The sequence below is a fragment of the Lepidothrix coronata genome, unplaced genomic scaffold (assembly GCF_001604755.1).
Source record: "Lepidothrix coronata isolate B3197 unplaced genomic scaffold, Lepidothrix_coronata-1.0 Scaffold10, whole genome shotgun sequence".
NCBI classification, from domain to species: Eukaryota; Metazoa; Chordata; class Aves; order Passeriformes; family Pipridae; genus Lepidothrix; species Lepidothrix coronata.
Window position 1 is genome coordinate 802816 of NW_016690190.1, and position 13827 is coordinate 816642.

At 40.2% G+C, this 13827-nt stretch overlaps 1 protein-coding gene across 1 annotated transcript in view; it reads left to right on the plus strand.

The window, feature by feature from the left end:
* Positions 1-2140: 2140 nt before the first annotated feature.
* Positions 2141-13827, plus strand: part of SLC41A2 (solute carrier family 41 member 2) — a 49057-nt gene continuing 37370 nt past the window's right edge. The window contains exons 1-3 of the mRNA XM_017804837.1: positions 2141-2241; positions 9377-10108; positions 12314-12421. Coding sequence (XP_017660326.1) covers positions 9554-10108; positions 12314-12421 — 663 coding nt within the window. The 5' untranslated portion in view covers positions 2141-2241; positions 9377-9553. The remainder of the gene's footprint in view (positions 2242-9376; positions 10109-12313; positions 12422-13827) is intronic.

Here is a 13827-nt window from a genome sequence, read left to right on the forward strand (position 1 = left end):
CCCTGCTTAAGCAGGGAGGTTGGACCAGATAACTGATTCCGTGATTTGGCACGAAAAAGTCCATCCCATCACCTAGAAGAACCATGAGCATGTGGAGCCAAGCTGCCAGCAGGTAAAGTCACCTGAATGCCTGCCAGTAGCTGCTTGTCTCTGAAAACTCTCCCATTTTCGTTGTCAGAATTTGACAAATGCACCTAAAATTAAATTTCAGAGCCTGAGGGAGTTTTAATCATCTTTTGGAAAAGAAACTTACACAACCAGCAAGTTCAGTTGACATTGGCCAGCCTGTTATTCAGGATTTGTTCTGCAGTTTCTGGCCTTTATCTGTTTATACTCTAGACGATGTGAAAACTGTAAAAAGAGAACTGAATGGTTCATAAGAAACGAGATTGGAAGTACAAGCCAAAAGTGAGAAAAAGTAGCAATCAGGTAAGTGGTGTTTATAGGTCCTCATTGCAAAGAACACAGGGGGGAAAAAAAACCCAAAAAACAAAACAACGAAAACCCAACAAACCACCCAGATCCCAGTGTCTTGGCGTTAACAAATCCAAAGCAGTAGGAGGCAAACCTTCTGCAAGGCCTCTGCAAGAGACGTTGGGCCTCAAGTGAGTCTGTCTGAATTTGCACACAATGCAAAATAATAGTGTGGGAACTTCAAATACTATATTTCATCCATGGGTATTATGTGATTTCAGTGGAGGGAGGGGCATAATGCTGCCAAGGAACCTGTAGTAGGGAATGATGAAATAATTGCCCAAGATCACCAGACATGCAATTAGAAAAGCCAGAAATAGCAGCCTCAGGTGTTATTCCCAAACCTGAGGTTTATACTCTAACCTGTTGGCAACAGAGGCAGATGTGATCATTATCTGATTTGCAAGGTGGCCCAGCTACGTATCCACACTGTGTAACACGTGAGCACACACAGGGCATGGATATATACGGTTACTACTAGGGCAGGGAAACAACCAGATCTGTAGCCCAAATTCCCAATACATTCAGGGTTGAGACAGCTGAATTAATAGCTCTGAGGTTTGGGCTGCTTCATTCATTTAATGCAGTATTGACTCAAGAGTTCAAGCTGATGCCATATATTTCACTCTTGTAGCACAGATTGTTTTGGCCCCAGTCCTGGAAATACATTTTCCTGTGCTTAAGTTTCTGCTTTGCCACACATCCCCACCACAGCTAGTGCCAGTTTATGTCAGACACTTGGTGACTTGCCCATGCTGTCTTTTGTTCTGTCTGTAGAAAAGAAAAGGGATGCTGTAGGCTTGGCTGCTGTCACCATCATTAAATCTCAGTTCTCTTTTCTTCCTCTTTCTTCCCTTTCACCTCCCACTTAAGGCATGTTCACTACTTCAAGTTGTTGCGGAACAATGGAGGAATAGTATAAATAATGATAATAAATGCATAAATTTAGCTGGCTTGACTGTTTCAATGTATTAATATAAAGTGTGTCTCAAAACGGGAGCCCAGCAAGGCCTTGGCTTTGTACTTAGCAAGGGAGTTCCTTGCAGACTTACATGTTGTGTGCAGGGTATACAGTCTAGCTGGGCAAGAAAAAGGATTCCAACCGACCCACACACTTAAAAAACTGGATTCTTGAGGAAGCTGCTTTTAGCCAACTGGCAGGAAAGAGGGACAATGTCCCGGTAGCTGACAATCTGGAAACAGCGGCTCTTGTGCTACATCGCCAAGAAAGCTACTGCGAGTGGAAGCAAAGGCACCGCCACCGCCGGCCCCGCCCGGGGAGCGTCCCTGAGCCCCTCTCCCCAGCCCTCTGGTCCCCGCGGCTGCGGGGCGCCGGCCGGGCCCTCGCCGAGGGAGGGGACCGAGGAGGGTGCAGAAGGACTCAGCTGCCACCGAGGGGACCGGGAGGGAGCAGCGGGGAGGGAGCAGCGGAGAGGGGGCGGCGGCGGGTCCCCCAGCGCGGGGTGACACGGGCCGGGGCTCGCCCTGCGGGGCCGGGCTGTGAGCGACCGCGGGCACCGCGCCCCATCCCGTCCCCTCGGCCGCGCCCAACTCCTCCCCAGCCCCGCCGGGTCCGGTGGCGGCGGCGGCTGCTGCGCATCATGGGCCACATCATCGCGGGGGCCGCCCGCCCTCCGGCCGCTTCCGCGCTTGCTCAGTGGCGGCGGCGCTCACCTCAGCCGGAGCTGTCACCGCCGCCGGGCTGGTCCCTCCCGCCGCAGCGATGGAGCGCGGCCCCGGAGCGCCGCCGGCACCGCTCCCGCCCAGGTGAGGGGAGGGCGCGGCTCGAGGGGGCGGCGGGGCGAGCGCCAGCGAGGGCAGAGGGGCCGGGCGGGCCGGCGACCTGCCGCCCCGGGGGCGAGGGCGGCGGCGGGGGCCGCGGGCGGGAAAGTTTCCTCGCGAGTGGCGGAGCAGCCCCGCGCCCCCGGAGCTCCGCGCCGGCCCGCCGCGGTGCCGGGCTGCCCAGGGGCTGGGGGGCACTCGGGGCCGCCCGCCTCCCGCCCGCCCTCCTCCCCCGCGCGATGCCGGCCCCGGCCGGCGTTCTCCGGGTGCGGTGGGGCTCGTCCCCCTCCCCGTGCAGCGGGCCCCGAGCCGCCCGACCGCCTGCCTGCCCCCGCAGCCTCCCTCCGCGCACTCCTCTCCCCCGCGCCCCGCAGCCGCTCGCCGGCCTGCCCGGGGTCCTGTCCTGGACCGCGGATGCTGCGGGCGTTTGGCCCCGGTACCCTGCGCTCCTCAGAGCCCGGAGCGCGTTTCATCATGTGCGCGTAATTATGCACTGCTCCAGGTAGCCCGGACAATGAGCCTTTTCTTTGGTTTCTCTGTACGTGCACAAGACCTGCCCAACGTTGCCAGTGGCCCTTATTCCCTGGCACTCTGTACATCCGTATGTGCAGGCAGTTCTGCTCCCACCTTTGCACCCATAAAAATATGCCACTCTTGTCACCGCGGTTGCAGTTGCTAGAGAAGCATGGAACCTCTACCCGAACAGCACACGGACAGACTTCAACGATCATCTCTTTTTTTGTTTACAAGCGTTTAACATGTGATGGTGCATTTATTCTCTTTCCATACTTTTCTGCCAAAACATAGAAGCTTTTTGTGATTTAGTCTACTTTCTACTCTCTCATTATTTCTCAATTAAGTTCAGGTTGTAGCTGTCTATTTCTTTATTTTCAGGGAATGTTACAGTTTCCTCTTCCCTGATCCCACTGTCCAGGATACAGTTGTGTGTCTTCTTCACTTACATTTGATCCTAGGTTATAGACCACATTGTAATAAGTGGATCATATAAAATTAAAGAATTGTTTAGTCCTTAGGAAGAGTCCTAGCAGTGTTTAGTAGATGTCCCTAGTTATCCTCACTTTACCAGTTCAGTAATGCGAGTAAAAAGATGAAAGCAGGTAGAATGACCTGTTTTGGCAGCATTCCCTACATCTACTGCCCTAAGAGATTGTGAAACTGGATCCATAAATACTGCAGTATGACTGGTAGACACTTCAGAAGGAAAAACAGCAGTGTATAATTTTCTTTTCAAATACTTCTAGGATATTATCCACAAAAAACAATGTGAAGTCTATATCCTAGTGCCTGAGTTAATAAGTAATTAATCTTTCCTTGGTGCTGACAGTAGAAAACTGTAATCAGGATCCCAAATAGTACAGTTTTGACTCATCCTGGTAAGTACTTACTGGTTACTTAATCTAGAGGACTGTGTTATCTCTTATATTTCATACTTTTCCTACCTGCTTTTGATGGGCTGCAGGATGTGATTTGCCTGGTATTTTTCACGTTGGCATTCCATTTGGGTGACTTTACAACCGGTCCGTATTTCACAGCCTTGCTACCTCGTTTCTGGCTCTGTTTTGATCTCTTCTAAACGAGTTTCCTTAGAAGTGCAGAGGCAAACCAAATCCTTTTCTCACAACTGCTTTTCTGTTCCTTGGGTCCAAAATCGAAAGCTGCCGTGTTCAGGAAGTGGAATGCAGCAGTCTCAAACTTGTCTGAAAACTGAGCCTGAGGCTGGCAGGTCTTTCAGTGTCTTACTCTCAAGAAGGCATCTGGAGGTTCTTTATTTATTTCCCCTTATTATTTTTTCTTTTCGTTTCTCTTGCTGTTAATTTAACCAACAACTGCCATAAAATAAAGACAGTGTTAACCAGTTTGCTGCATAATATTTAAGAAATGGTACGTAATGCCCTTATATCTGCCTTGCATGCAACATTTGTTAATTTTCAGCCTTTTCCCCTATCTTTAATACTCAACACTAAGTATCTGCTGTAAATAGTCTTAGCCCAGCATACCACATTGGTTTCCGGATTCTAAAAAATGATTAATGATAATAGTCTGTTTGTTTACTCTCTGTAATGCTGAGGTGATATAGTGTAGCCTTCCCTTTCGACTGATATGTCCCCTACAGCAGTGTAGATGATTAGCCACGCTGTGAGAAGGGTATCAGTGGTACTGACACTTGCTCGTATACATGTCACAGTAGTGGAGAAGAGGCCATGCAGATCCCTCTATCACTTCTGCAAATTGTATTCTGAACTTAAAGAAGGCTCCCAAACCCTCATATTTCAAACTTTACAGAATCTCACAATTGTTGAGGTCAGAAGGGATCTTAGGAAATTTTCTATTCAGCCACCTCTGTTCAGTGTAAGGTCACGTAGAACAGGTTACTTGGGGCCGTGTCTGGTTTGGTTTCGAATATTGCCAGGGATGGAATCCCCATAATCTGTTTGAACCAGTGCTCAACTGCTCTCATGGTAGAAAAATCCAGCTTTTTCTGAGTTCAAATTACATTTCCAGTGTTTCAGTTTGTGCCTGCTACCTCTCATCCTTTCAATGAGAAGAATTTGACTTCGTCTCTGAAGACACAAAAAGAGTCTTTCAAGCCAGACAATAATCCAGCTTCGTCTTTGCTTATAATGGCAAAATATTAAAGTTCAATGTTTTGTTAACATTTTGTATTACTTTCCTGAATCCCTTTCCAAGGCTTGTTCTTCTACTGAGAGGTGTTTCTCAGATAGGCACATTTATTCAATTGTATTTTATTCTGTACTACCAAGAAGTGCAATGTAGAGATGGTTATTGCTTTAAAAGAGCACCTGTAAAAAAATGTTGGAGCTTTTAGGAAAAATGGGATTTGACTCTGGTGTTATTAGCTTTGGATTCTGTGAAAGCCCTCAGTATTACTTTGACAGGGGTTATCTTTTGGTTTTGTTAGCCACACTCTGAAAGAAATCAGAAATTTCCCTAGACCTAAACTTTGATAAATATTTGTTTTAGCCTTTCATAATGTTGACTCTACAGAAGTTTCATGCTCGATTCTTCTCCCTTCCCCTTTTTTTGAAGGGTCTTAAAAGATCACTGTGATTTATTGTGTTCATGCTTTAAATACATTATTGGTAGTCTAATCCCTATATGAACAAATTTAGCTGTAGAATCTATTCCCTTAATCCTGTTGATGCTAGATGTTCTTTAAAGCAAGGGAAAGTATAAAAGAAGCATTTTCTTTCCCATGCTTTTGAGAACTGCATTGTAGGTGTGTCTAAAGCAATGTTAACAATTCTTTGGGCAATAATAAAGAGAGTTCTTCGAGCCTCTTCCTGAACAGTTACATTTTCTTTGTTATCTTCATCTTTCTCAGATTTATCAAGCCAATCAAAGGCAAAGGATGGGAAAATGTGATAATGATCAGGTGTTAAGTTTCATAGCTGAAGTATCTGAGATTTTTCTAAAGCAGCTGTGCATTTCCAAAAGTCAGCATCTCTTCCAGCTCATAGTCCTGTTTCCACAGCATTTACTTCTGCCTGTCCATTTTCCACATCATATATACTGTCTCCATGTGTAATTTTTAAATTGCTGTATGCATCAGTTGTATTAATTCTTATGGGTAAAATTGGTTTGTTCTCTGTTAGTGCCTCATTTTTCAGGAACACATCTTCAGTGAATGGCAGGGTATGGCTCTATTTCTTATTTGTTTATGTTTGCAGGACTGTTTATGTTTGTATATGTTTGCAGGACACAGAGAGAGGTAAATACACAGTAATTTTGGTATAAAATATGTGAAGGGAAATAAGAAACTATTAAAAATAGGTACTTAGGAAACAATAAAGAGGGAATGATTATTTTCACAGTTTGGGCACAGCTCATTATTTTGCTTGTGGTGACAAAGACAAGGTGTCCTTTCATTTCACATACAATGTGCCAGATATGATAAATTTGAGGCTGCTTCCTGGCTTCTCAAAGGATCTTTGTCTCTCTCTGTTTTTTTTTATTTTAGTATTTCACCTTTTACTGTAACCTCCTGATTATATATCAAGAAACCAGATTCACTTATCTCCTGTTCCTACAGAGACTGGGGATGGGATTTTTGAGATTTTAACTGCCTTTCCTTCATATGAGTTACTCGAGTAGAGTTTGCTTCTTTAGCTCCCATATCTTTTCTAGGCAACACACAACATAGGCATTTTTCTTGTCAATGATAAAGCTTCTCAGGAAGTTCTTGCAGTTCCTTAGATGATTTGCTGCATCTTGTAGGTGCAAAAACCCCCTAAAAGTACAGCAGTATTAACATCCTATAACTTAGGATGAAAATACTGACATTTGGAAAATTATGTTTGTTGGAACAGGTTTTTAGAAATTAATAGTTGCATTCAGAAGTCTTCGTAGTTATCTTCTGCCTGTATGCTCTGAAGAAGTAATTACTCTTCACTGTATACTATACTATACTTTTGCAACCTAAACAATTTTGTGATCCTTTATTTTTCAGTTTATCTTCTTAAAATTCTCATTTCCCAGCATTTATCATTAGTTCACTTTTTGTCATGCTAAATCTTTTTGGTAGAAAAAACATAAATGACTGTCATCTAAACTGCTTTATAATATTTCAACTGCTAGCCTCTTCCTGCCTTTGGAACTTGACCAAATAATTTTTCTGTTCTCCTTTCTTTTTCTCCTTTTAAGTGCTATTTCTGTTTGTTAACACTTTCTCATATTAAATGAAACCACAATCTTCTCGAAAGATTTGTTTCTTAAAAAAAATGAAAAATACAAACTTAAAAGAAGAAAAATCCATATGTTAGAAATATATGGATAATTAACACAAATATTTTTGGCTAGAGTTGCAGTTCCATGAGTCATGGTCTAGCACTCTGGTGATGTGACTGGAGGACATATGGGAGAAACCACAATGAGAGCCAGACTACTCTGCCTTGTTAAAGCTATCAGAAAATTTTCTCAATGTATTTTACTGTGGGTGAAATAAAATTCACTTGTTACTCCTTCCCTCTCTTAAAAAAAGATACCCCCCTCCAAAAAACCCCAGTGAGGCTTCTGTGGGTTTCGGTATGTGTCTTTCATCATGAACCCTTTTACATCTTAATTCTACATCCCATTCTTCAATTCTATCATAAAGTCTCTCTAGTCTGGATGTTTCTTGGGACCAACTGAAACTCAGCTGGCTAAAGTGATTCAAAGCTTTTCCCCTAGCGAGCTTCCTAAGTACTGTGCCACTTCCCATCATCATAAATCAGTTGGAAACCTTCAGCACCTTTGGCCATACCCTTCCTGAAATTTTGATATTCCTCAGTTTCCATGAACTTCTCTTCTCTTGTATTCCTCTTAATCCTTCTGTAAAGTGAAGGATTGCTTGTCATAGAAGTTGATAATGGTTAGGTTGATGGTTTACTATTATGTGTGCTCTAATAGTCTTTTTTTATGCTTTTTTTGTTAGTTTTTTTGTTGTTGTTGTTTTTGTTTTATGTCTTTTTTGGGTTTTTTTTGTTGTTTTTTTTTTTTTTGTTTTACGTAGATAGTGCCACCCTTGGGCCAGGAAGAAACAGAATTGCCTCTTCTTGTTTTGTCTCTCTGTAGCACTTAACAGAGCACCATTTTGGCCTGTGGTTAGAGCTCCTCTGGGATAGCAGCAAAAGTTGCTTTGTTATTCATAATTAAAGTGTGTGGAAACCAGAATTGAGGCCTTGGAGTTTTTATGCACTTAAAGGTTCAACGTAGCACAGTCTGCTACAGAGCAGCAAAAGATCTTTGTTACTTAAACTCCTCTGTTGGTCTTGTGGAAAAAAAAGATTGCTCTTTCTTGCAAAACTTCTTTCTAAATCAGGCCATAAACTTCGTTGTCATTTTAAAATACTCATTTCTTGGTCAGAACTCCCTTGGATAAAGCAAGTGATAGAGGGAAAATCATCATGTTGCTTCTGAGTCATCTCTTCACTCAAACCAAGTAATTCTATGAGCAGCAGGAATTTGAAGTTGGTTTGCTCTGACCATATAGGAGTGAATTATCTTTAATGTTTGAAGATGTCTTAGGGCAAAGGCACACGTTTGGATCTCTTGCAAGGCTGTTGGTTGCTAAAAGCTTTGACATCTCCACTCACTGTAAAGTCTATCTGAAATTGCTCCAGAAATACTGGATTACTTAAAAGCGTTAAAACAGAGGGATTGAAAGTGTAGGGATCATAATATAAACAATATGATCTTAGGAGCTTGATTTTCTCAGGAAATGCAGACTAGAAGTCCTCCAACTCTAAAATATTTTTATTTCCTACAGTCTGTAAAAATATGTTTTCTCAGCTTTGCATAGGCACAGTATCATGAGCTTATGGAGTTGTGTTATCCCACATCATGCTGGTGTAGGTCTGCCTGACCTTTGTTTCTTTGTTTATGCTGATCATTTATTTATTGTATTCATGGAGTCTGTTGTTCTTAATAGCATTACTATCATCTTTCCTTGATATTGTAGTATTTTATATTTAACCTGATTATTATGTTTGCTTCAGAGAAAAATCAGTTGTTATGATTTTAAATTAGGATGATTTTGAATTTTACCTGCTAATATTGATTTGTCATCTTTTTATAGAGATAGAGGGCGGGGACTGTCAACACATAAGGACTTTGTTACCCACAATATTGCTTTGGGCTTGCCACCTCTGATGTGTTTTGAAAGTTTTTTTGGTTTTTTTCCCATTAGCATAGAGTGTGAGAAGCAACAGTGGCCCTGCTGTGCATCATGTGGGTTCCATTTGTCCATTTGGCCACTGAAGTCTGGGGCTACACACAGTGTCTGCCTGAAGATTTTGGCTTCCTGGGCTTTAAGAAGATAAAAGCTGGGCCTTCACTGGTTCACTTACAGTCCACACTGCTGGCTCTTTCTTTCACTGGAAAGTACACAGGGTTGGGAAACTTCATCACCCACCAGCTTTGGCTTTCTACCTTCTAATTTCCTTCAACTTAGGCAGTTAAATGTTGGAGGAGGTTGACATTTCTATAAATACTTGCTTTGGAAGGATACCAGGTGATCTGAAAATTTAAACCAGTATCTCATGTCTTCTGGAGAGTTACAATATTTTAAAGGTTGAATATGTACTTTTTACTTCTTTTGCAGATCCAGCCTTGCTTATGGAATTGTTGAAGATCTGAGAGCAGTGAAAAAACACTTTTGCATGCAAAAAAAGAACATTTGGGTCCATGTGTAAGTGTGGCACTTGATGACTCACCTACAAGGTTTCTTTGCTGACATCTGAAGAACGAAGTGCTTTTCAACCTGTACTTCTGTAGCACTATGACTAACTGTAAAGGCAGATCTACCATCTTCAAAACAAATAGCAAAGTCCATGACAGAGAAGGCTTTGTAAACTGGACCATAAATCTTAATACAATTCAGTCTGATAAATTTTTGAGACTACTTTTAAGTATGGTTCCTGTTGTTTACCAAATAAACCAGGATGAAAGACACAAAAAAGTGAATGGTGTCTGGCAAGATGGATTACAACCAGCAGGAAACGATTTTAATGCTAGGTCCGAACAACACACAGAGTACCATCACTTCTCAGAACCAAGTTTTCATGGTAGCAATGGACACAGCCCATCCAGCTGTAGCCCTAAATATGATGATTTTACCAGTTATAATTATTGTGATGGATTGGATACTTCAGAAACAGATGCCATGTTGCAGGAAGACAATCTGTCTAGTGACAGTAATGAAGATATCATTGTGGAAGGAAGTAGAAAACAACCCAAAGAATCTAGTAGTATTATGGCATTACAGATACTTGTACCTTTTTTGCTAGCAGGATTTGGAACTGTTTCTGCTGGCATGGTTTTGGATATTGTACAGGTTGGTATTTGCTTTGGAAGTTTGGTTTTTTTTTTAACCAGGTAGTCTGTGAGGTCTATAGTTCTGATAGAAATATAATAATGGTTCAAAATTCTGTTGACACTAATAAATGTGTACATAGTTCAAGTGGGAGTTGTAATTAACCATAATGCTGAAATACACAGGTGTTTAAAAAGACTAGAAAAATGTATTGCATTGCCTCATCTCCTCGTGTGATTCAAGTCTGTACAATTTCTGAAATACTGTGTAGATTTGGTCCATGAAAATGCATATGGCATGTGAAAATGTGCATTACTTGAATATGTTATATGAAATTCATATGAAGTGATTTAGAGGGTTTTTTGAGTATTCAGGTGTGTGTAAGTGGCTTTTTCATGTAACAGAAGGTCTGCTGAACACTTGGAATTATGAACATCAGTGGTGTGAACAGGGTGCAATGTCACATCCACCTCGAAATATCATTGTGATAGGCCCAGAGAGGCCAGATTATTGTGGTTTGTGGTAGCAGATTTAATTGACAGTAGCTATTCAGGGCTAAGATAAAATAGAAATTTCTCTCAATATTAAGATAAAGTTTAATAATATTTTTAAAACCTGTTTTGGAGTATTGTATCAATAAGACCCTACTGATACAGAATGTTTCTAGGACTAGTTTCTGGCATAACAGTTGTAGATGTCAGCAGCATTTTAGTGGAGTTAAAAGTAACAGTTGCCTATGAAAGAACACTTTATGCAGTGATATTTGAAGAAAATTCTGAAGAGAGTAACAGTTTAGAAAAGTTTATTGGACTAACTAATTTTCTTGCCTTCTCTTTGCATTTTGAAGACTATATTGACTTCTATTTCCTACTTAATTTGTTTTTTAAGAAGCAGAAATCTCTTTTAAATAAGCCTCATGGCTTATTCTTTGGGCTGTTTTACACCAATCTTTGCTTTGTTCATGTACCTTTTACAAATGTATTCCTTGTACAGATACTTTGTTTGTACTTCATTAATATATGATTTTCTGCATGATACAGCATGATGATCAGACAGAAGAGACAGTTGTGCCTACTGTCACTACTGGCTTCTAACCAAATGTTTTACCTTGTCGTCCTTCCCTTAAGGAAATGTGTTTTTATACCTAGTTTTTGAGCTGGACTGAGATATATCTTGATTTTTCCATCTATATGATTTTTAATCTTTATTGGTTTCCCAGTCCAGCTCCCTATGAATGAGAGATGTGACACAAATGTAAAAATTAATAGCTAGTGTCAGTACTATCTTTTTTCACCTTAAACTAAGCAGTAAACTTTGATGTCAGTAAAGCAGAATTTTGAAATGTGACAGAACATATTTTAAAAATGAAAATTTGAATACCGCAAAGCATATTAAGCTTGTTTTTTACAAGCCCTTTCATATTATTCTTTCTGTAAATACCTATGTAATTTCACACAGGTAATTCTCAGATCTTGTTTACATTTGAGAATTGAATCCTTTTATTTTAATTAAAATAATCATTTAAATGGGTGCAAATCCATGAATACAAACACAATTTACAGTTTTGTTAGTTTAGTTGAAGTTGGTAAATGATTACAAATTAAATACATGGGTTGACAAGACATACAAAGTAGCACAGCATTTCAGTGCTGAAAACTTACTGCACAAAAGACTAAGAGAATTTGCTTTAAAAATCTGGGTTTTGGAAAACTCTGCTCCTGTAAGTTTCACACTTAGAGGTAGAAGAATAAAGACAAGCTTTCCAAGAGGGAATTAGTTGTCATAGGAACAGAGCCTGTAAGTAAAAAAAAGCTCACAGAGTTTTATGTGAAGTTTCTACACAGCTGGAAGGGAAAAGATAAAATTATTATTGAAAATTAAGGCCAGAATTCAAGAGCAGTCATAGTATCTGGTACTATTTTAAAGTAATGAAAAAAAAACCCCTTCAAATTTATGACATCTTTTTTTAACTAGATTAGTTTTAAGGACAGATTTTGTAATTCTTGCTTATAGTCTTCTCATCTTTGAAACAGTAATATACAATCATAAATCTGTTTTATCTAAATAGATAACAATTCTGACTTTAGACTTTTAAGTCTAAGATAAAAAGGTTAAATATTTTTTTAAAGAGGATTAGGTTATGATTTACAGATTTTTTTGAATACTTTGTGGATGGTCTAAAGGGAATTTTTCAATTAAATATTTCCCACTGTATCCTTTATATAGCATTGGGATGTGTTCAAGAATGTTACTGAAGTCTTTATCTTGGTTCCTGCACTTCTTGGTCTCAAAGGAAATTTGGAAATGACCTTGGCATCCAGGCTGTCAACTGCTGTAAGTAGCTTTCTCTTCCCCTTCACTTTTAGATACATGTTTAAAATATTTCAAAATGGAAACAAATCTTTGGGTCACAAGTGTTTTATGTTTATGATTTCATCTGGCTGTTACAGGGCTGTTTAAATCTGTTATTAAGTTGGCAGAGTTAAAAAGGCAACCCTCTTCTCCACATATCAAAACTTTACTTCTGTAAAACCTCTTCTGGTTCACCATTTAAAACAGATAAAGTAGATTTTTAAGATTTACATGTGTATTCTGTAAGGCTGAGAGATATCTTTGGCTTTGAGGGAGTTTAAATAGGCTAATAAAATGTTTATGTTTTAAACACATTTTTCTAATGACCCCTTGAGTGGCACCAAAATAAAGTATTGGTACCATTGCTATTCAAAACCTTTGTTGATCAAACTGCAAAAAATGGTTTTTTTTTTAGCATTCTGGGTAAATAAATTTATTTATTTTTTGTTGTGGTCAGGTTGGTTTTTTGTGTCACATTTTTTGTGTGTGTCAACACTGTAACATAGCATAACCGGGTTTTTTTCTATGTGCTTTCTTATGTATTTGTTGTAGTTCTTTTTTACATTTCAGGGGATGTTCCACCTCTCCATTTTTTAGCCTAAGCAAGCCATATTACCTTATCTTTTGTATGTGTGTGAATAACTGTAGTGAATAGATTAGTCTAATAATGTGGCTAAACTATTTTTGATAGGTGAACTGCATCTCTCTCTAAGACACTGCGTAATGCAGTGTTTCTGTTCTCCAGCAGGACCCCCACTCTCTGCCCGTTCCTGAATAAATTTTTCTAGAACATATCTGATCAAAGGTGTATGTAACTCTGCATGAGATTTTACTATGTCTTGTACAATATTGCTCTTGAAACTTTCTAGATTTACTTGCCTAGAAGTGCCAGGTTTGGACGTCGCAGTCACTTTGTGATCCATGACTGTGTCCTCGTATTCATGCTTTTGTTTATTTCCAGCTGTCACTCCCATCTTCTGGCAGAAATATGATTAGTCCATAAGTGCATGACCTTGCATTTCTGCTGTTGAATTTCATCTGGTTTGGTTGCTGTAATCCTCAAGGACATTCAGTTTTTGTATGATATTACAATGCTTTGTACTGACAAGGTCTCTGAGTGTCCTATCATTAATAAATGTCATTGCCACGTTATATTGAGTTGTTGCCCAAATGCACACTGTGATGGACATAGCCTTGGCAGTCCTGTGAAGGTTTGCTTGTGTCGTGCCCATTATAGCACTTGATTACTTTCCTTTGTAAGAATTGATGTGTTTTGTTGTATCTTTATCAATGTCAGCCTTAGCTATTCAGTCTTGTTTTCTGTTTGATTTTATTACTCTTCTGAGTATTCTTACTGTTTCTTAACAATATTTTGTGTTTAAACCTTA